The 22,403-nt window shown below is 38.0% G+C and overlaps 3 protein-coding genes across 3 annotated transcripts; 1 reads left to right on the top strand and 2 right to left on the bottom strand.

Moving 5' to 3' along the window:
* The first annotated feature begins 812 nt into the window (after positions 1-812).
* upb1 (ureidopropionase, beta) lies at positions 813-7,199 on the top strand. The gene is made up of 10 exons (XM_084729145.1): positions 813-1,250; positions 2,487-2,658; positions 3,967-4,054; positions 4,134-4,228; positions 4,313-4,471; positions 4,555-4,724; positions 5,819-5,900; positions 6,406-6,448; positions 6,595-6,749; positions 6,983-7,199. The coding sequence occupies exons 1-10, from the start codon at positions 1,144-1,146 to the stop codon at positions 7,064-7,066; spliced, it is 1,155 nt and encodes a 384-aa protein (XP_084585271.1). The 5' UTR covers positions 813-1,143; the 3' UTR covers positions 7,067-7,199.
* Positions 7,200-9,468: 2,269 nt separating this feature from the next.
* Positions 9,469-14,486, bottom strand: gucd1 (guanylyl cyclase domain containing 1). The gene is made up of 6 exons (XM_084729622.1): positions 14,102-14,486; positions 13,917-14,001; positions 11,927-12,092; positions 11,738-11,829; positions 11,403-11,644; positions 9,469-9,810 (listed from the first exon to the last, which is right to left on the bottom strand). The coding sequence occupies exons 1-6, from the start codon at positions 14,106-14,108 to the stop codon at positions 9,719-9,721; spliced, it is 684 nt and encodes a 227-aa protein (XP_084585748.1). The 5' UTR covers positions 14,109-14,486; the 3' UTR covers positions 9,469-9,718.
* Positions 14,487-14,741: 255 nt separating this feature from the next.
* Positions 14,742-20,642, bottom strand: p2rx4b (purinergic receptor P2X, ligand-gated ion channel, 4b). The gene is made up of 12 exons (XM_084729621.1): positions 20,480-20,642; positions 20,163-20,310; positions 19,909-19,980; positions 17,958-18,030; positions 17,781-17,877; positions 17,615-17,695; positions 17,359-17,500; positions 16,537-16,673; positions 16,368-16,461; positions 16,202-16,267; positions 16,026-16,124; positions 14,742-15,491 (listed from the first exon to the last, which is right to left on the bottom strand). The coding sequence occupies exons 1-12, from the start codon at positions 20,620-20,622 to the stop codon at positions 15,459-15,461; spliced, it is 1,185 nt and encodes a 394-aa protein (XP_084585747.1). The 5' UTR covers positions 20,623-20,642; the 3' UTR covers positions 14,742-15,458.
* Between the last annotated feature and the right edge of the window lie 1,761 nt (positions 20,643-22,403).

The raw sequence follows: 22,403 nt of genomic DNA, 5'->3' as shown, positions 1-22,403 counted from the left end.
GGAAAAGGAAGACAGGGAACAGAAAGGTCCGCCGTGAAATATTGTGTCTCAGTCAAAAGCTTGAGAATGAGATGGAGTTGTGGGTTCATGCACAAGCTGAAAAACATGATGCCTTTGAAGTTGCAGAGACACTTTGCAAAGAAACAGCATGTAAAAAGTTGCTATGATAACGACCTGCAGACACTCAACGCAATGCAGAAGAGCCAGAAGAAGAGGGAAAAGAATTGTCTCCAACAGGAAACTGAGGAGCTGCTCCAGAAACAGAATGACCTAAGGGACGAGAATGAAACAGACAGTCTGAGGGAGTTTGAAATCTTGGAAGCTCTTGTCCAAGAATTGGCAGAATTGGAAAGGGTCTCTGAGGACCATTCAGCTAAAAGAATGGAAATGGAAGACCAGCAGGAGAATGGTCTCTGGCAGGACATAGAGGAGCTCATTCAAATGCTTGAGGAGGAGATGGAGTTAAAGGCCTGCACAGAATCTGACAAACTAGAGGCCACTGAAGTTGCTGAGATACTTTGTGAAAAAATTAAGAACTGCAAAGTGATTTAAACAATGATTTAAAATCTGTGCAGGATCACACTGACACGGCTGTTTTTGCCTTTCAATCACCCACATTTTATTTTGAAAACCGGAAGTTGTTCCACGCTGTAGCATCCTAGCGTTGGCTTTCTCAACCGCCACCGTGAATTTGCCATAAAGTCCGCAATACGGGAGCACTTGAAATGTTGGAGCGGCTGGATTGAGCGCAGTCGTGCACGGAACTTTTTTTTTTTTCAACAAATTTTACTTTCGTTTCATTACTGACTATCTCAGTGGAAAGTAGGGAGAACGGAAGTTTATTTCTGTGGAGATGTGGGAGTCTCTACACTCGTGACACCCACAGGTGGAGTCAAGAAGTACTGCTGGACACCCACACACCCACACACGCGCGCGGGCAGAGAGGGCTCGGCTACAGGGTTAATGACCCACCTCACTGACCAGCCGCTGGAATCTGGCTCTTCTTCCTAAAATCTTGAATTGCGTCAGACACCACAGGATTATATAACAACTGTAGCACATAAAACGTGCATACGGTCTTTTAACAGACACTGATCTGTGCTGCTGCTGCTGAAACCACAAACTCGAAGAAAAGCTGCAGAAATGTCCTCAACATGTGAGTTTGAGTCCCTGGAGAAGTGTCTCGAGTCCCACCTGCCGGAGGCCGAGCTCACCGAGGTGAAACGCATTTTGTTCGGGAAGGAAACAAAGTGAGTCATCGCGACATAAAATTGTTTGACTGGAGTGAATCGGCTCTGTACTTTATCTTTTAAATATTCAATTTGTTCCTGGTAAATTATTGTTGTGCTGAGTGAACTTTGGTCACAGTTGTCAGAGCTGCTGTGCACAAACACACACAACCTTTAACCTGTCCAAAGAAAAGTCTGTCCAGGTGTTCATTAGTGGCATCTCCAGTTACAGACAAAAGAAATTCATTAATGCACTGAAAAAGAAAACACAAACTAATGAATATTTTCATTATTGTTTTTTTTCATAATTTTCACAATTAATTGATTAATTGGTTAAAATGCCAAAACAAATTGTAAAGAATGATCATCACTATATCAAATTACTTCTTTTGTGTTACCAGCAGTCAAAAAACCAAAGACTCTACAATTGCTATCATAAATGACAAAGAGAAGGTGAAACCAGCAGATGTTGGATATTTTTGTTGTAAAGTGACTGAAAGAATAAACTGATTCTCAAAACAGTTCTTTATTTTGATCAACTAATCGATTACATCAATCACTGCAGCTCTAAACTTCAACTAACAATTATGTTAATCAGTTTAATCTGCAGATTAATTTCTTGAATAACTCACTCGTTTTGTCAAAATGTCAAAACAAAACAAAAAACAAAAACAGAAATGCCTTTTATTATATCCCAAAGCACAAGGTTGATTATTAGAATAGCTTGTTCTGTCCAGACCCAATGATATTCACCTCACTGACTAATATGACAAAGCAGAAAATCTTCACATTTTAGAGGCTGTGACCAGCAAATGTTTGGTATTTCTCTTGAAAGATGGTTTATTGATTATTAAACTAATTTTCTGTGGATGGGCTAAATGATATATAATATAGTCTACCAGTTGTTTCATCTCTAAAACAAACTCTTGACCTGAGGATCATGTGGTGTGTGTGGTGTATGTAGACATACCTTCTGCTGCCAGAGTCCACTGTAGTCTCTGGTCACACACTGTGATCTCTGCTCTGTGGCATGTGGACAGTCAAGGACAGACAAGGTTTTCTCACCTCTCACTGCATTGAAGGCCTGAGAAACACAAGACAGAACGTCTTAATAATAGACCTTTTTCACAGCAGCCATATTGATGTGAAAGAGTAGAGTAAGCACAGGTTTTATCAGTGTTATTACAATTAATTAATGCTCTACGATTGTCCTGTGTCCACCGTTACGTCACTCATAAAGAATCTTTTCTGTTACAGGAAGTTGGACCTCCCTGCCTGTGCTGTGGACGCTGCCTCTGAGCGTGACTTTGAGCTGAAGGGTTTCAGGTTTGAAGCGGCGCAGGAACAGCTGAGGCTGCCCAGAGGGATCCGCGTGGGACTGATTCAGCACCGCATTGTTCTGCCCACTGATGCCCCCGTCCTGGACCAGGTCTGGACTGTACAACAACTACAACAAACAGACCTGATAGAGACAAACAGCATGCTGCACATCTGATAGAATTAACAGACAACACTGTCTAAAATGTGCATGTCTATAATGCATTATAAACATACTTATGATGCATTATAATCTGCTTATAGCTCTGTTTAATAGTCAAAAGCCCTAATAAATATTCATAATGCTTTACAACATTAATAATTATAACACATCATAAAGCATTTTATAATGACTTATAAGATCAAGTATCATAATAGTTAATAACTGCTGGCCACTTACAAACATTTTTTGACAAGGGTCATAGTGTATTATAATTGTCAGCGTTGTAATACATTATAATAATTTTATAATGCATTATTATTGCTGTTATGATGGATTTTAAACAGTTGTAATACTTCATAATCTGTGTATAAAAGGTATAATTATCTTTATAAACACTTGTAAATGTTCCTAATGATTTATAACAATAATCATAACACATTATAAAGCATTTTATAATAACTTTTATCATCTCAATTATCATAAAACTTCATAAGTACTGGTCACTTACGGACATTTTTTGACAAGGGTCATAGTGTATTATAATTCTTATAGTTGTAATACATTATAATAATTTTTATAATGCATTATAGTTGCGGTTATAATACACTATAAACTACTTAGAAATGCTTATAATCTGTCTATAGAACTGTATAATTATATTTATAAACAGTCAGAAATATTCAAAATGCTTTATAACAGTTATTATAACTAAAAGTTTTACAATGGTTTATAAGGTCAGGTATCATAATAATGCTGGTCACTCACTGACATTTTTTTGAAGCATCATAGTGCATTATAATTCTCATAATGATTGTTTTTGAATTACATTTTAATCATTTTACAATGCATTATAATCATTGTTATAATGCTAGTGTTTCTCACTGAAGGAAGAAAAGCATTGTCAAATCAAATAGGCTATACACATTACATTTTGAATATTTATGAGTGTTTATAAATTGAAGTATACCTTGTTATTAACAGTGCATTATAAACATACTTATAATGCATTATAGATATGGGCGTCACAGACATTATTATCATATTCCTTTTTCATTTAACCGTTCTTTAAGGGTTAGGGGTTAGTGTGAAAAAAGAATGTCAGTGAGTGACCAGCAATTACAAATGGCTGTGTAAAAATATTATATAAGTCATTACAAAATGCTTTATAAAGTATATTTTAATGCATTATGTGTGTCATAGAAAGTGTTACCAAGTTATAAGTCAGCGTTGTCAGTCCTCTGGTTCTTGTCTTCACAGATCAATGCCATGCACAGCCGGGTTGGTGAGATGGTTGAGGTGGCCGCCATGTGTGGAGTAAACATCATCTGCTTTCAGGAGACCTGGAGTGAGTCTTTAATGAGTCTGAGCTACACACAACGTCTCAGCCAGTAAAACAGACTAACCAGTTGTCCTGATGTCCACAGCCATGCCCTTTGCTTTCTGCACCCGCGAGAAAGAACCATGGACGGAGTTTGCAGAGTCTGCTGAGAAGGGAAACACCACACGCTTCTGCCAAGAGGTGAGAATACACAGGTTTGATACACTGCAAGGATGTGCTTCACTACAGAACACAAGCCCAGTAACACTGTCATTCTGTCATTAGCTGGCCAAAAAATACAACATGGTGGTCATTTCTCCGATTCTGGAGCGAGAGGAGCTGCACAGCACTCTGTGGAACACAGCGGTGGTGATCTCCAACTCTGGAAATGTGCTGGGGAAGAGCCGGAAGAACCACATTCCCAGGATCGGAGACTTTAATGAGGTTTGTGTGTGTTTTCTGTTTCCTGATCCTCCACAGTTGTCTGAAATGAACTGCTGTGTTCACTCTGTTTATTTTACACTCAGTCTACATATTATATGGAAGGCAACACTGGCCACACGGTGTTCCAGACGCAGTTTGGGAAGATAGCTGTGAATATCTGCTACGGGCGACATCACCCTCTCAACTGGTTCATGTACAGTATGAACGGAGCTGAGATCATCTTCAACCCCTCAGCTACTGTCGGAGCTCTCAGGTAAGGGACAGAATGGACAAAGTATTATTTTGGCTTCTATTAACCTCCTCTTTCTCCCCACTCACTCTGCACTGTGTCCTTCCTGTACTTCAGTATGATGATGCCCCCCTTTTAAACAAATTCATTTGGGAATATGCAACATTGTGCTTTTGTTAGTTGGTTCCTTAATTCCTACTTTAAAAAGGTTACAGTTAACCATATTATCACAATTTGATTGACAGTCAGTCTGGGGCTTTTGGGGCCCCTGGAGACATGGACTGATTATAACTCAGCAGACCCTTGGCCACAGACGAGAAAGAGCCCCCACCCAAAACAAGACACCCAGACTGACAGACACAAAAATCTTTCAGTATGTTAGTGGTCATTTTGCATTTCTTTGTCGATGTTATATGTCTTAGTTGTTTTGAATTTTTTGTGGTCATATTGTGTCTCTTTGTAGTTGTTATGCATTTTTTGTTTGCCATTTTTTGTATTTGTTTTGCATGTTTTTGTGGTCAGTGTGTGTCTCTTTTGTAGGCGATAAGCATTTTTTTTCGCCACTGTTTTGTGTCCCTTTGTAGTCCTTTGGCATTTTTTGTTGTCATTTAAGTTTTTTTGTGGTCATTTTGCAGTGATTGTGATTTTTGTTTTTTGTTGTTTTGTGTCTGTTTGTAGTGATTTTTCTTTTTTTTTGTGGTTTTATTGCATTGGGGTGGAAGGGGCATTTTGTGTCTTTTTATAGTCATTTTGCTATCGTCTTTTCTAGCTATTTCTTTAATGCTGTCTCTCTACCCAGCTAACTGGCTAAATCAGTGGTCATTTTGTGTCTCCTTTAGTCATTTGCATTTTTTGTAGATTTGTTTTTTGGTGGTGGTTCTGTGCTTCTTTCTAGTCATTCTTCTGTTGTGGTGGCTCAAGTGGTTCCTGGGCCTGTGCCCGGTATTTCCATTCAGTAATCCACCCGGGCCTGGAGGTCTGGGGGCTCCGGGGCAGTTGTCTGCTTTGCCTAACGAGCCTTGATTTCAGATGTAGTGTCTGTGTTACTGGACCTATTACAGTCATTACATGTTGTACTGAAGTTGTTGTCATATGTGCATGTTACTTGTTCTCTACAGTGAGCCCATGTGGCCTATAGAGGCCAGGAATGCAGCGATAGCTAACCACTGTTTCACTTGTGCAATCAACCGTGTTGGGACGGTAAGTCAGTCTCTATACATGTGATCTGTTCCTAATCATGTAGGTCTGATGAATGACAGCTTATGAAACTCAAGTGATACTTAAATGCAGGTTGTCAACAAAACTTTAGACATACTAAGGTTTCTTTGGATAAACACAGTTTTTAAAGCTGGTTTGGTTATAAAAATCTTTCTCTGATCATTTTCAAACATGTCATAAAAGAATTTTTTTGGTAAAAGCTACTAAAATTGACATGAACATGCAAATCTCCCCTTTAAAATAATGTTGAGGTAAAATATTTCAAACAATATGGCGCCTGTGACCATTTTATCATCACTGATGATTAAACTGCAGGCTATTTCCACATCCTATTCTTCCTGAAACCAGTAAACATAAAGTGGCATTAGCTGATTGTCTGTGGTAGTGTAACTATGTCCCTGCCCAGATGTGTCGACACAGCTGCTGATTGATCAATCACTGTTGGGAGCTTGTGTGACTTTTAAGTGCGTTCTTGTGTTTTACACAGGAACATTTCAAAAGTGAATTCACATCTGGTGACGGGAAAAAAGGTAAGAGATTTATTTCATAGAAACTTAGCTTCTCTTTCATTTTAATCCTCACATCTTGTATGGTGAACTCAGTGTTCAGTGAGTAGTTATAACTGGCAGGGTGAATTATTTCAGTACGTCTTACAGATCTGTCCTGACTTCTGCAGCTCACCATGACTTTGGACACTTTTATGGATCCAGTTATGTGGCTGCTCCTGATGGCAGCCGCACCCCGGGGCTGTCCAGGACACGTGACGGACTGCTGGTCGTAGAAATGGATCTTAACCTGAACAGACAAATCAGTGATAAATGGAGTTTTAAGGTGAATATAACTGGACAGGATACATGTTAGCAGTCCACCTGTATGTCCAGTTTTGACTGACTTCAAAAGGTTGAGTGAGTGAGTGAGCTGCAGTGACTGGATGCTTGTATATTGGACAAACAACAGGCAAAGATTTTTGGGAGCTTTGTTGTGATGTGGACACTTTGTGGTCAAAACACTCTTTTCTTCTGTACTTCTGTTCATCTACATGTTTGTTGTACCTTTCTTTGCAGATGACTGGACGGTACGCTGAGTATGCAGAGGAACTGACAGACGCTGTCAGACATGACTTCAAACCCAATATAGTGAAAGAGTAGATGATTCCACTAATCCCAAAGTTCAGATCTTTTAGTTTCATTTGACATGTTGTTCATACCTGACAGTCTGTCAGATGGCTTCCATGTTGTTTCCATCACTTCATCACAGAAAATTAAATTGAAATTCAAGCACGTCCTGTTCTTTATGTGATATTAATGCTTATTGATTTTATTGTTGATGATTTGACACAAGCCTGGATTTTCTGTGAATCCACAAATTACAATTATAGGATAATGCTAAATGCTAAAACTATATTTTACTGTAACACAAGTGGAGTGTCACAAAGTCAGTGAACCGTCACTTATATCAGTTACACAGCAATATCTACACTAAGTTTTCTAACACTGACTATCATTAGCCATAAGACAGAGGTCAAACCTATGGATTAGTGCTATTTATAGGGGGAAAAAATTAGAGGAACATTTTTAAAAATGTTGAATTCTGAGAATAAAGTCAAAATGTTGAGAATAAAGTTAAACTTTCAAGGCTACAGCCACAAATAAAAACAAAGATTTTTGCATTGTGAGGATAAATAAATAAATAAATAATTAATTAGTTAAACATTTCAACTTAATTAAAAATATCAAAATGGTGTTTTAACTTTATTCTCAACATGTTGCTTTTATTCTTAAAATCAAAAGAGCAAAACAAAGCAAACTAACTTATGTTTTTCTTATGAAATGGACCAATAAGAAAGTTTGACTTTATTGTTGACATCTCGACATGTCTGCTTCTCGAAATGCCTAAGAAAAAAAACTTCCTCCTTGAATTTTTCTTAATGCCGTAGTTCTCTTCTGTCAAACCAGGTCAAGTAAGAGTTGTTAATCAAGAGTTTTTGCTCAGTTTGCTTATGAATTAAAATTCTTATTTATACACTGAGAAGCAAAAAAAATTGTCTTTGTCTTTAAAAGAATATCACAGATTACACCTTTATTGTTTGAGACTTCATAAAAATCCTGTTTTTCAAATTTACTTTGGGATATTATGATCATAAAGAGAAAAAAGGATAAATTCAACAAAATGTTTGTTATCAGATCAATCATTGGCCTTTTCATTATCACTTGATAGAGAACTGTCATTAAGTTAGTCTCATTAATTATAAAGTGTTTATGATCTACTGTACAGGTCTACAGTTTTTATTTCACAAGTAGAATATGCTTTAGGAAGCAAGTGCTGTTGTTAAATATGATTTATTTATGATAACAATTCTGTCCTACAAAGACCCAAGTTAGTTAGATGAGAAATTAAAATGATCATAGTTGGAAATCATGATAGCCCACATTAATATGAAAAACAGGACCCAGCTATGACTTTATCAAATGAATACCTGGCAAAATGGCAACATATGGTAAAGTTATAAGTGTCAAGTGCCTCACGAAATACTCATGTACCTAAAAAATGACAAGGATGGAGCGTATGTTCAAATCCTTTAATCACAACATATAATAAATGCAGCTCTATGTTTCATAAAAAATAAAGTTTGAGGTTAAAACGTGCTGTTTGTTCTTACCAAACAGCACAACCAGGAGGAAATCACTTTTCATAGATTCAGAAAAGCAGCTTCATGGTAACATTTTTAATTTAAATAACACAATTATGTCTGGTTTGAAAAGCGTAGTGCAAAAATGTATACATAATACCAAAATTAGACAATAAAAAATAAAACTGAGGGACAATGAGGAGATTACCTGGTCTTCACTGCTTTCAACAGAACAAGATTAAGTCCAGATTACACATTTGTTCTGCAACGTGATCAAAACACCTGAACATTGCATTCATATCTGCAGCATGTTGCCACGACACCAAAACGGAGGTTGTTGAGCTGATTTTTTTTGCCCCCAGTGAAGTGAAAGAAACAGGTTGAGTTTGTGTTTCAGTGCGTCAGTCCACAGTCTGTGTTCTTCTGCAGGTAGACTGAGATCCATAGACACACTATGGAGTATTGCATTGAACTAGTTGTCATTTGATGTGTGTGTCGTCACACTTTAGGGCTTTAATTACCTGAGACTCTCAAAACACAACTACGTCCTGTTTTCCCTGTTGACAGAATCATCAGAATTAAAAGTGAACGAGAGGTGAGTTAGGAGGATGTTTTTTGTTTTTTTGTTTTTAAAGGCAAGTGGAGGTGAGGCTTCAGACGTGAACACAGAACAGCACAAATACACTGGATATACTAAATGTTGTCATCATCAAGCCCTGAATTATGTGCACATTATTTCCTGGTAATTCCTACTCTATGTCATGATTCCCACATTTAATCCACTGTAGTTTCACAAAGTTTGAAATACTCAAGCTCACAGTTTATAGCTCTGAATGCACGAGCAACCACAGTCCTTAAAATTCAACAATGACACGATAAAATTCATTTTAACTATCTGCTCTCAGAGAAGAAATTAAAAAACAAAAAACAAAAAAAGAGTTCAATTTGGATTACTGACTCTGCTGTTAATCCTTCTTGGGTCTTTTGTAGTATTGACTGTTTAAGAGCAGTGAATCTGCAGCTAAGTGAGCAGGTGGGGTTTATTAGCACCGGAGAGGATGGCCCAGGGGATCTGTGACAGGAGGAACCGCTGATCCAACGCTGTTGACTTGCAGCATCGTGTCACTATAACGATGAGCTGAGGAAAAGTGACATCCATCATCACTCTTCATCAGCTCTCCTTAAAGATGAAGAGGATGTCCTCGTCTGTCCCGTAGCTCCGCCGAGCCTCCTCAAAGTTACTGACGCTGGTGCAGCACACACCTGAAGAACACACACGCACAAAGTGTCGGAGTCAGAACATTATAGTAGATCAATAATCAGCAAATTGTCTTTTTAGCTTTATTAATGACAATGTTGGTCTGTTTCCAGATGATGAATCTACTCAGGTAATCCCTGACTTTTCCTCTCGCACCCAGAAGTTCACATTTGGTGTTTTGAGTGAAATATCTCAACTATTATTGGTTGGATTGCTATGAAAATTGCTACAGACATTCATGCCCCCCTTTGGATGAATTTTAATAACTTTGATGATTCCATAACTTTTGATCAAGCACCATCATTGGGTTAAAATTTCAATTTGTCCAGTACTTTGGTTTGACATCCTCCTCGATCTCAACTGTTTTATGTTTAGTGGTAATTTGCTAATGTTACCATCGTAACACACAAAACCAATACGCTGAACATTATACCCGCTAAAAATAAGCATGTTAACATGCTGCTGTGAGCATTTAGCTCAAACCATGCTGTGCCTGCAGAGCTGCAAGCATGACCTTTAGTTCTGCTGTGCAGTAGAGCTGCAACAGTTTGTCTATCAAAAGAAAGTGTTTGCCAACTGCTTTGATAAATGATTAAAGCAAAAATGTCAAAAATTTGCAGGTTCCAGCTTTTTAAATGTAAAGATCTGCTGTTTTTCACTGGCTTCATGATGGCAAATGAAAAGTCTTTGGATTTTTGATTGTCAGTTAGACAAAAATAGTAATATGACGACGTCACTTTGGGCTCTGAGAAATTGGGATGAGCATGAAACTATATTAATAATTGTGAAAATAAAAGGCAGATTTTTTTGTGCAATAACCAAACTTTTTTTTATCCTTATTACCTCAATAATTGGTTATTCCACAAACTTATTTTAAATGCATAAATAAAGTAATGGCTTGCAGTTCACAACTAAAAGTCTACACTGCTGACAAAACCAGTCATTTTAAGCCTCTGAACAAAATCAACTTAAATATTTAATCTGCTTCTGAGGGAACTAACAGTCATTTTCATTAATTTGATGATTACTGTTTAGATTAATCAGTTTTATAGTTTAATAAAAAAAATGTCTAGAAACCACTAAAAATGCCTGCTCTGTTTTGTCAGAGATCAAGGTTCATGACTTCCTTTATTTGGGTCTGACCAGCAGTACAAAAGCCAAATGGTTACGTAATTTACAATGAAGTAAAGGACAGAAAAGCAGCAAATGTTTGACATTTTTGCTTGATGAATGACTTTTATCAAGCAAAATTAAACAGGTAACAAAAGTGTAAGTGTAAATTATTTTTCTGAAAAACTGACTTAACAAGTTGAAAACAATAACAGATATTAGGCCTTCCAAGTCCTGCTGTGACACCGTCTGTTGGCGGCGTCATTCCATCAGAAATCCATCATTTTCTGACCTCACCCCTAGTTTTGGTTTGAACATCTGACATGTTGGAAAAAGTGTGTTTAAATCAAAATGGGTGAGGTCAGAAAGTGATTTCTAACAGAAAGCTGTGGCATTCTCCCCTGAAACTCACTGACATGTAACTGTTTTTATTTACATACAGTTATGCTGCATTCTGCTTGTGCTTTGTGTACATGAGACTACTCACGGTCAGAATACGCTGGGTTGTTGTAGAAAATACAGCCGGTGGTCCTGTTGAAGCCGCACACAACCACAAAGTGACCCTGGTACTCTGGTTTCCTGCAGAAACACTTCTGGCCCACGGGCAGGAAGCAGCAGTATTTGACAGGCGAGGAGCAGAGTTCACACGTCAAGACGACGGCGTTGACCAGCACTATGGCAACGTGACCCTGCTCCAGATGAGACTGGATTTCCTGAACGGTCACAGAACTGTGGAAAAACAACCATCGACACATTTCAGGTGTTGTCTGAGGCTAAAGGAGGCGTCTTGTCCAAATGAATAATAATTAACTAAAAACTCACCATTTCTTCACCACCACACCTTTGTTGTCTGCTTTAAGGAAGAGTTCATTCACTCTGTCTTCTTCTGTGTCAAAATGTTTCTTGTAGAAGGACTGCAAACCAAAAGACAACAAAGACGCAGCTAACACATACAGAACTAGAAAATTCAAATCTGTTAGGAGCAGTAATGGTTTAAACTCTGCAAAGTACCTGATTCCTAAAGCCCTTATCAACGCCCAGAGTCTGTGTGCAAAAGCAGTGTCTGAGTCCCAGATGGCACATGAGGTAGGCCAGGTCAATAGTCCACACACTCTCTGTCAGCTTCAGCTCCCAGCATGCTCTCTGAAACTCCTCATCACTGACTGGATGGAGGTACCTGCAAGATTAAACAGTAGGAGGCTATAAATCCTCTGGATTAAGTGTGCTGCATATATTATAGTTTCAACAGAATCTGTATGCTTTCTGTTGTCCTTCCTGCATCTGTTAATGTAGTTGAGGGCAAAGAAGAACTGCAACTTGAATTTCAAGTCTCTGCCTCTAGATGAGAGATGAGTATTTTTGTCACCTAACACTATGTTTTGGCCAACCAAATAATAGCTATGGTAGGGTAGGAATTATACCATGGCCAAACAGCCAGTGCCATAGATGTCCCAGAGTGTGGCGTGTATAATGACCTTTTTACTCAGGCGGTCAGTTTGGCATGGCCTGAACTGGCCTTTGTCCCCTTTAACTCTTCTACAGACTGTGAGATTTTAGCAATCCTTGAAGTTTATTGCAAGCCACACTGTACCACATGGATCTAGTAAACTTGGGTGTGACATCGAGTTTGAGGCATGTAGATTGTATGATAACATCTACTGAATCGCAGGCTACAAGGCAAGTCCATAAAACGTCATCAACACGGGTCACATCGCATCAACACGCGTCATCAACCTACGCTGCTGGTAGAGATACAACAAAATGATGCTGAACAGGAATTGACTCCTTTCAATAGTTGCATTTATGTGTCTGAAAAAAGAAAAGTAGTTTGTTTTTAGCGCCACCGTTTAGGAGCCACAACCAAAGACATTGCCATCTTTCGTCTGAGAAAGCCCAAAATCCCACATGATACACCTGCCTTAAAGAAGGTAGCAGCAGCATGTATGTGTCACTGAACCTCTTGCTTTTGATTTCAGTGCTAGAGGAGCCACACAACCTGTGTGAGCAGCGCGGCTCACACCATTCAGCCGTGGCTGCAGTGGTGCTTCATCTAGGGATTCTGTGTCTCATCTATTTTTTGTTACATGTGCGGTTCTGTAGAGTATGTGACAGACAAGAAAAACTAGCGGGGTGAAGGGCAGTATTTTCCAGAGTGCTCTCTCTCACTTTCTCTAAGTGCATTATACTGATGTTGAATCAACAAGAAGACTATCAACATATGATCCCTTTTATCTTCATGTCATATTTCTTAATGGGGATATTTTTCCCCGGAGTGCACAGAGAGCTTTAATTTAATTTCTGAGGAAGCCCATTTCTGCCAATATGATGGAAAAAAAATCCAGTTAAGTAACTTTTTCAAGATAATGACTTTGTATCTCAAAATGATACATAGCAACATGAGTGTGGGAGTCAGAAGTTTGTGTGCAAGGCATCCTGGTACAAGAAAGCACTGCCAACAGGGCTCTGCCAGCAGCTTTGCTCAGTTTGATTGGTCATTATAGCACACCCTGAGGAATCTATTGCTTCAATACACCTTCCACAGCAGCCATACCAATATGAAATAGTCGGGATGCTAATTAAGGTCTTGTTCCATTTATGTGTCAGAGCATTTCCAATGAGCCAACGTGCCCAACAGCAGCACCCAGACTCTGTTTGACCTGAATGGAATGAAACCTTCAAGGAATAGTTCACGCAAAAATGAAAATTCAGCCATTATCTAATCACCCATATGCCGACTAAAGGTCGGGTTTAGTGGTGAGAGTGAGTAGATAATGACTTAATTTTCATTTTAAGGTGAACAAACTCTTTTAATTGATGTAATTTGTACCAACTGTGTTTAGTCTACTATTTCATGTCAAAATGGCTGCTGTGAAAAAGGTCCATTGACTATATTTACCGGACAATCACATGAAAAGTTCACAATTTTCCCTTTAAAAAGCACATAATGCAAAAGATTCCACATTTATGATTTTACAAGTTGGAAACTTTACTGATCACTTACTTCAGGACCATTCTGGAGCAGGCTAACCCACAGTCCCAGTGGTACAGCTGCCGAATGACAGGTACATTCAGCAAGACGGCATCATCTGGGAAAACCAGTGGTGTTATTATTATCTTAAAATCATCCAACTGACGCTGCTGTCAGAAAACAATGTTATAAAGTTGATATGAGATCGTGTCACTCACCTGTCATTCTGTTGAATTCTTACTGAGACAAGCGGTCAACTAGCTAAGTCAAGACGAGCTGGTCAGTCTTGTTTACAGCAGTTAAGCCGCCGGGGTTGGGTTTCCTCATCGAAGCTAACTGAGAGAAACCAGCTGTCCAAATGCAACTTTAGCTGCCGGGCTAACACTGTCATTAACTAGTGTGTTAGCAGGTTCGCTGCTTCAAAGCGAGGCTAGCTCCTCGACACACACCGCTGCTAGACATACAGCTATTAGGTAACTACACAATTACGAGATAAAAGTTCGAAAAACTATACATTAGCAAGTATTTGTGACGGTGCCTCTGTGTAAAAGGCTCCTCTGCTCCACTTCACTGTTGCTTGCTAGCAAAAAGCCTCTAGTGTTTGGTTTTGTTGACACTCACAGTGATGCTGCCCCCGTGCGGTGCGGCGGACTCACTTCAATCTGACTGAACTGCAGGGAAACATTTCTTATACTCATTCTTTACATTTACCAAATGTATCTGTCAGCTTTAGTTACAAATATGAAAAGTTTATAAAATATAGATATGTTTTGTTATGGATTACACTACCTAACAGCTTATACAAGTACTCTACAGCTGAAATAATTCATCAATTAATCAATTAGTCAATTGACTCAAGAAAATTCTTAATTACTTTATTATTTTGTCAATCATTCAAGTACATTTCCATGTAAAATCATTTCACAGTACCAGCTTAACAAATGCAAGAATTTCCTGCTTTTTCTTTTAATTATTTGAATCATTTGAATTAATTTTGAAAATAATTTTGAGTTTTAGACCGTTAGTTGGATAAAACAAGTTTTGTGAAGGTGTCACTTTTGGCTCTGAGTAATCATGATGATATGTCTCACTGTTATCAGAATTATTACAAACCAAACAATCAATCGACTAATGGAGAAAATGCTCACAAAACAGTTCAAAATGAGCTCCACATCAACCAACTGCAACAGTAAAATCCTTACATGAATGCATGAGTAATAATAGTCAAATGGCATAATATATAATAGTATGACAGTGATGGGGGACATTTTTTCTGCATTGGGCACTTTTACTTTAAGTACTTTAATTACATTTTCCTGATTACACTAATGTACTCTTACTTTAGTGACGTTTTTAATGCGGAACTTTTATTGGAAACAGCGTATCTTTTAAGTCTGGTATTAGTACTTTTACTTGAGTTATGGATCTCAGTACTTCCCCCATCACTGACATTTACACAAGTAAACAGTTTTATTGATGGATTTAAATGTTGAAGATATCTGTTTTCATGTCAGTTGTTTTAGAACAGGTTGAGACTCCTCTGCAGGAAAATGTTCCCTCGTTGATGCGACCCTGCTACTGAGTTCCGTAGGTGGGTTCCAATGGTATCTGTATTTAAAAAACAGAAACAGATGAGCTGTGGAGTAAAGACTGACCCCCCCCCCAAAAAAAACATCCTTTATTCAGTACGAAGTTGTGAAAGTCTGTTTCCGCCAATGTGATGGAAAAAAGGAGCTCCTGAAAGTCAATATGACAAACTTTCTCAAACAAGAATGAGCTAGATAATAAGTCATTATTTAGAGATACTAAGCCATTGTTTTAAGATACTTAGTATTATTTTGAGAAAGTTAATACTTATTTTGAGATGCAAGTTATTATTTTAAGATATTTGGTATTATTTTGAGAAAGTTCCTCATTTTTTGGAGAAAGTTTCCCATTAGTTTGAGATTCTAACTCATTATTTTATGATTATTTGTATTGTGAGAAAGTTTCTTGTTATTTTGAGATACCAAGTCATTCTTTCATGAAAGTTTCTCATTACAGGATCTTTTTTCATCACACTGGTGGAAATGGGCTTCCATACTAATTACTACGAGCAGTAAGAAGAATGTAAGATATGAAACTGGAGGATCAATCACTTACAGATTCAGCATCCTCATTCAGGTATGTGACTTTGTGTCTGCTGTAAAGGTCTCTCTTACTCATGCACGTCAACATAAACCAGTCAGAAACTGCAGGGACCTGTGGGGAAAACATTCCAGTTCTGTGAATCATTGCTTTTTGTAGAAATCAGATTTCAACTGAACGTGTCTACTCACCAAACTCAGGAATGATAACGCTGCACCCAAGTTCACGATGGTCGGAACAATTCCAAATTTTCCTGCCTGCAAGATAAAGGAAGACCCCAGGTTTTGTCAAAGCAAAGAGAACACACACATCTTTCTGGTGAAGTCACTTTAATTTCAAAATTGGTTTAGGCCTCACAGTTCCATGCACGATGACGTCAAACCGGATCCCGTATGCTTTGATTAAGGTCCTGGTTTCTCGTCCATCTGGGGTCAGGAAGTATTTTGCAAACCTAAAAGCAGTCTCATTTTAAAATACATTCTTCTCAGCTTATTCCTTTTATTAATGATCGTTTGTTCATTTTCACCTGAAGTTGAATCCAGGTGCCACGTTATTGACAGGATTTTTGTCATCTAGCCTGCGGAAGGTGTACTTGGGGTAACACTTCCCTGCCCACCAGTCCAGGTCACAGGTCCAGTCAATAATGATACCGAGGATACCACCCTTTATAAACATAAAACACAAGTTCTTTAACCAACTGTGTGTACGTTTAGACAAATATGACCCTTTAAAGGGATAGTTAAGATTATCTAAAGTGGGGTTACATGAGGTAGTTATCCATAGTCAGCATATTACCTAAAGTAGATGGTGGTCAGCACACCCCCAGTTTGGGAGAGAAGCAGGAGCACTGGTGTAGGAAGCTAAGCAATGTACTGCTGTGGGGTCAGCTGAAAAATGTATATCAGTATATATCATAAAAAATAGCCTATGGCCATGAAACTTAAAAAAAAAAGGTTGGATCTAGCCAGTGTTTGGTTTGTTCATTCTGGGCTACTGTAGAAACATGGTGGAGCAATGTGGCGGACTCCGTGGAAGACGACTGCACCCTCTGTAGATATAAACAGCTCAATTTAAGTTACCAAAACCACAATGATTCTTATTTTCAGGTGATTATACACTAATGAAAACATACTCTGTTTTTGTCTTATCTTATCTTCTTTTCCAAAAAGGGGGGCGTGCTGAATGCCATCTAAGTTAGCTAAGACTCTGACTATGGATAACTACCTTATGCAACCCCATTTCCAATAATCTATCCCTTCATTCACTTGTGAAAGTCCAGGAAAATGAAATTCAAAGGAAACAGGGGATTGTGAAGGATTAAATTACACAGGAGTAAACATTTATGCACCTTCACAGCCATGTCTTGAAAGTCCTCTCCAGCCTCTGAGACGATGTGTTTGAGGCGGAATATGGGGCAGTCAGGGTCTGTTGTACGATTGAATTCACACCTCTTCAGGTACGAGGAGTTAATATGTGGCAGTAAGTTCCTTCTGAAGGAGGAAAGAAGACAAAAAAATTGACTTCACACACAATAAAACAGCATGTTTGCATATACTGTACTGGTAGGAGCGTGTGCCTCTCCGCATGTTCAGAAACACACTGACCCGTGAAAATTGAACTTGGGGTATGTTGCGCTGTTTTTGATCAGCACTGTGAAGTTCTCTGCAGCAGCCAGCAGTGCACGTCTGTGAGACAGAGACGACATGTCAAGCCAGGTCTATACAATAGTATAATTAGTTATATCTACTTTAACACTGCACATATTCTTACTTAGGCAGCTTGGTGTCTATTTCAAGAGGGCACCACGAGTGCACTTGACAGGTCTTGACAGTTGTGGAATAGTTCTCACACAGCCCGGTCAGTATACCTGACAGGAAAATGTGTCTCCATGGTAATCCACATAATTTACACCTTATATATGAACACATATCAGTGAGGAAGGCCTACCGTTTCCTCGAGGATCACTGTATCCCTCTATACAGTCACAGTCATCCACACAAGTAGTCGATGGGCTTGGAAGCTGGAGGAGAAGTCACCAGTGTTAATCTCTCACCTGATGTGAGCCTGTCAGCATGAGGCAGTGTGTACATTTATATTAGAAATCCTTTATATAAAGTACATTTACTGGCCTGAGAAATGAGAAAATTAAGACACAATATGAAGTGTAACTCATCAGATTGTTCTCTGATTATTCTGGCAGACTGTTTCATCCTCAGTAGACCTTCAATATATTATTAACAACATGTTTTTAACATTTTGGTCACTAATGTTAAAAATATAATTTGTTATATATTTAGATATTTTCACATTAATACAACATACAAACTTATCATATAAAAAGAAACTTTTCTTGTTAGAACTATATACTTTATGTCTTGTTATAACATGAAACTTTACATGTTATAACATGATAATAACATAATAGCAAGTTATCATGTTATCATATTATAATGTGAAACATTTTATGTTAAAACAAAATAAATACTGAATTATATTGTTATAAAGATGTTGTAACATGATAACATAGCATTATAAGAAGAAACTTTGTTTGTAATGAGACAAATAGAATATTGTTATAACAAGAAAAGTTTCTTGTTATAACATAATAGGTTTGTATGTTGTAGTAACATGAAAATATCTTGGTATAACATGAAAAACATGTAGTTATAACAATTAACTCTTCATGTTATAATGTGATAATCCTACTTCGGCAGTAATACGTTTCATAATTAAAGGTAAGGTAATAAAGGTATAAGGTAATGATCAAAGGCTCTGTTCAGTAGGCCATGTTAACAAGCCAGCATGGAAAATACTAACACCCTGGAACAATTAAAGCTATATTAAATATTGTCAGTATAATTCAATAGGTTTTCCTCTTTAGACATGTCTTCATTTAGTGTGTTAGCATGCTAACATTTCCTAATTAGGGCCAGCTGAGTCAGCTGAGGCTGATTGAATGTCATTAGTTTTGCAGGTATTTGGTCATATACCAAAGTGCTGGACAAATTAAAATCTGGCCTGATGGTGATGCTTTCATTGATTGTTATTGCTACACCACAACAAGCTAGCCAAACATTTGCTGGTTCCAGTTTTCCCAAGTTAAGATCATTCTATTTATCTTTGACATAAAGATGGACAACATGACAGCTCCCTATTAATGACACCACAATATCACAATCACCCCCCCTGGTGGCTGGCTGCAGTACAGCTCATAAATCCCACCCCCTCTAATGTCAGTGGATGAGACATGGGCCAAACTAAAAATCGAAGCATGCATTAAATAAATTTTTCCCCAAAGATCGTCTCTCTTAATTTAGGTAGTATTTTTTTTTTATCATGCTTATGTTATTCAAGTGTTAATTTTTCTGATCTGATTGTTTTTTAATTAGTTATTTGTTGTTATAAAAATGGGGGTTTCACATCCTGATTGACAGCTGAGTTCTGCTTGCAACTGAGTCGGCTGGGTGTGTGGGCGGGGCCTCAATACCGCTGCTCAGTCCCTCATCACTACTGTGCAGACTGGCTCCAAATTACATCACCAGTACAAGATGGCAGCACTCGTATCTGCTTCTACTTTTGTACAGTGGGAGATACGGCATCCATCTTTATTTACAGTCAAAGATATGTTTTGGTGTTGTACAACTGATTGGACTAAAGCACTTTAAGCAACTTGTGATGGACATTTTTTAAAATGAGTTTCTGACATGACTGAATTATTAACTAATTTGTTGGGATAATAACTGACAGATGAATCAGTAATGAAAAAAATGATGAATTGTAACTTCAAAAGATCAATTATAAATTAGCCTGAACTGTCATGTCATGTTGTGAATCACCAAACCCATGTTCACCACAAAACTGTGTGAGCAGGAATATCATACAAAACATCACCACCCACCTCAGGACAGCGGGTTTGAATTTGACCAGGTGTAATAACCATGTTCGTTAACACAAAGAAAGAATTATCACCCTGTAAAACAGAAGAGAAGCACAGATGTCACATGCCAATAAAACCATTATACTCTCAGTACCCACAGTCATAGTTGAGCGTAGATAAGTTCAGCACAATCGCTGTGTAATATACCAGATGAGATGGAGAGTAGCTTTTAGGTTTATGTGTTTTTGTAAAGGGTGAAGTGTATATTTAAACACCTGAGGTGGGATCACATAATCAGCCACATCCCAAAATCGGGGGTCCATGTCAGACGTGTTGGTGAAGGCAAAACCTTTCACTTTGGTGGTGACAGAACTGACGACAGAGTCAGTCTCCTGGTAGCCCTTCTGCACCACACACACATACCTGCACATTTACAGTAATGTGATACTTCAACAATGCAATCAAACTGTAACAACATCACAACAGTCTGTCATTAGTAGTTTAGCTTTGTAATCCGCTTTTTTTAAAATCAAATCCAAACCCAACACTGTGGAGACACCATTTCCCCAAATGGAAGCTTTTTGTGACTTACCCCACCACGTACAGCACCACCAGCAGCTGGGTGAACCTGAAGACACATCCTACCCGTATGTTTGGAATAACCAGAGTTTTTGGTGTTTCATAATCAAACGAATAATGCAGACAGCTCTGGCAGCAGCCTTCAGACTTGCTCATGGCTGCACCACACGCACACGCAGCAGTGATGGACTGATGAGCGGACGGCTCATATTCAAATCACTGTATTCAAATCATATTCACAGTGCGTTTTACAGTTCCTTTGGTGGACATAGTCAGTTTAAACAAACTGTGGATAATACATGCTAAACAATAACACTTTCTACATTTTCTTAAAATACTAAAAGTGCTAAATCAGACATGATTCAGTGCAAAAATAAGTGTGCACAGAATGGCCAGAGTCATACTCACATTAAAATGATTAAGTGAATTTTATAACCACTTTTGATCTTTGCAGCACTGTTACACCGATGCAGAGCATAAAATACATAAACCATTAGAATTAGGAAGAGTGGAAATGGCAAGGATGTCCACTGGTTCTTTTTATATATTTATATATATAAAAGTCTGATAATTGCCAAGTAATGAGTAATAACTGTGATGTAGTTGTATATTCAAATATTATCACCTTGATATTACAGTGTTCAGACATGTCTAGGCTTATGTCTGTGGCATGTATTTTAACATTAATCTTTATTATGCTGTATTTTGGTAGGCTACACAAGACAGAGATAAGAGACAAGGTATTTTACCCTGCTACTTTACATGTCGATTAAAAAAGCTGCCACATTATCAGGACACACATGACACCATATATTCATGTGGATGCGAACATTTCAAACACACAGCGCAAACCACAGATTACTGGACTAATTTCACCTCTGACAGCAAGTACAACCTCATTATTTAGTCTTTATTTATACTTAAACTGTGCAATACTGACTGTCATACAGTAACTCTGTGCAATACTGACTGTCATACAGTAACTCTGTGCAATACTGACTGTCATACAGGAACTTGAATTTACAATAACTTGTGCAGTAACTCACGGTGCAAATTAAACAAGACTGTTATTACACTGTTATATATCATTATAGCTTGATGCACATTTTTATACATAATTCTTACATCCATTGTAGTATTTCTAGTCATCTTTTACTTTCTACATTTTGCTATATTTTTATATTGTTCTTATATATTGCAGATAATGCATTTTATATATTGTTATTATTGTTATTATTATATTATCTTTTTTATATTGGAGTAGAATGTATACATTTTAACATACTTCTTATTTTATATTCTAATAATTCTCTATGCTTATATATATTTCTACTCTTGAACAGGAGCACCTGTAATGTCAACAATTCCCTCCAATAAAGTATTTCAGATTCAGATTACTTTATGTTTAACAAATGTAAACATAACTCTTTCTACAGTATATCTGAGTGTATTTACATGCACAATAACATGCTGGTTTTGAGCCATGTCCTGTTTTGATTATATTCTGGACCTAGATTTAACCTAGGTATTCATATCCCTGTAATATCACAGCAGTATCCATGTTTCTGATCATCTGTCTGCAGGTGTGTCTTGATTTCTCACCATCTCAGCCACAGTATCCTGGTTTCTGTCACAGTAGTATATCTAGGTTCCTGAATCCAGGATATGCTGTTTATGCACAAAACATAACCAGGATACTCTACAAATCCAACCATATCCAGGATACTAGTGTGCTTGTAAGCACACTCTGTTCATTCATAGTGTTCAGCACACCATTGCATGCATTAGTAGCAGTTCTGTGCAGTCCTAGCTACAGATGTCGTAGGGGCCTCGGTTCTGTATAAGTAGTTCTCCGATTCTTGTCTCCGAAGTTGTATCAGCAGTTTCTAAGAGGCACTAATGTGAGGAGGACGTGGTGACACAGTGAACCAGCTCTG

This window comes from Lutjanus erythropterus, chromosome 10, assembly GCF_056507025.1.
Source record: "Lutjanus erythropterus isolate fLutEry1 chromosome 10, fLutEry1.hap2, whole genome shotgun sequence".
Taxonomy (NCBI): Eukaryota; Metazoa; Chordata; class Actinopteri; order Lutjaniformes; family Lutjanidae; genus Lutjanus; species Lutjanus erythropterus.
This window is presented reverse-complemented; position numbering and strand designations above follow the sequence as displayed.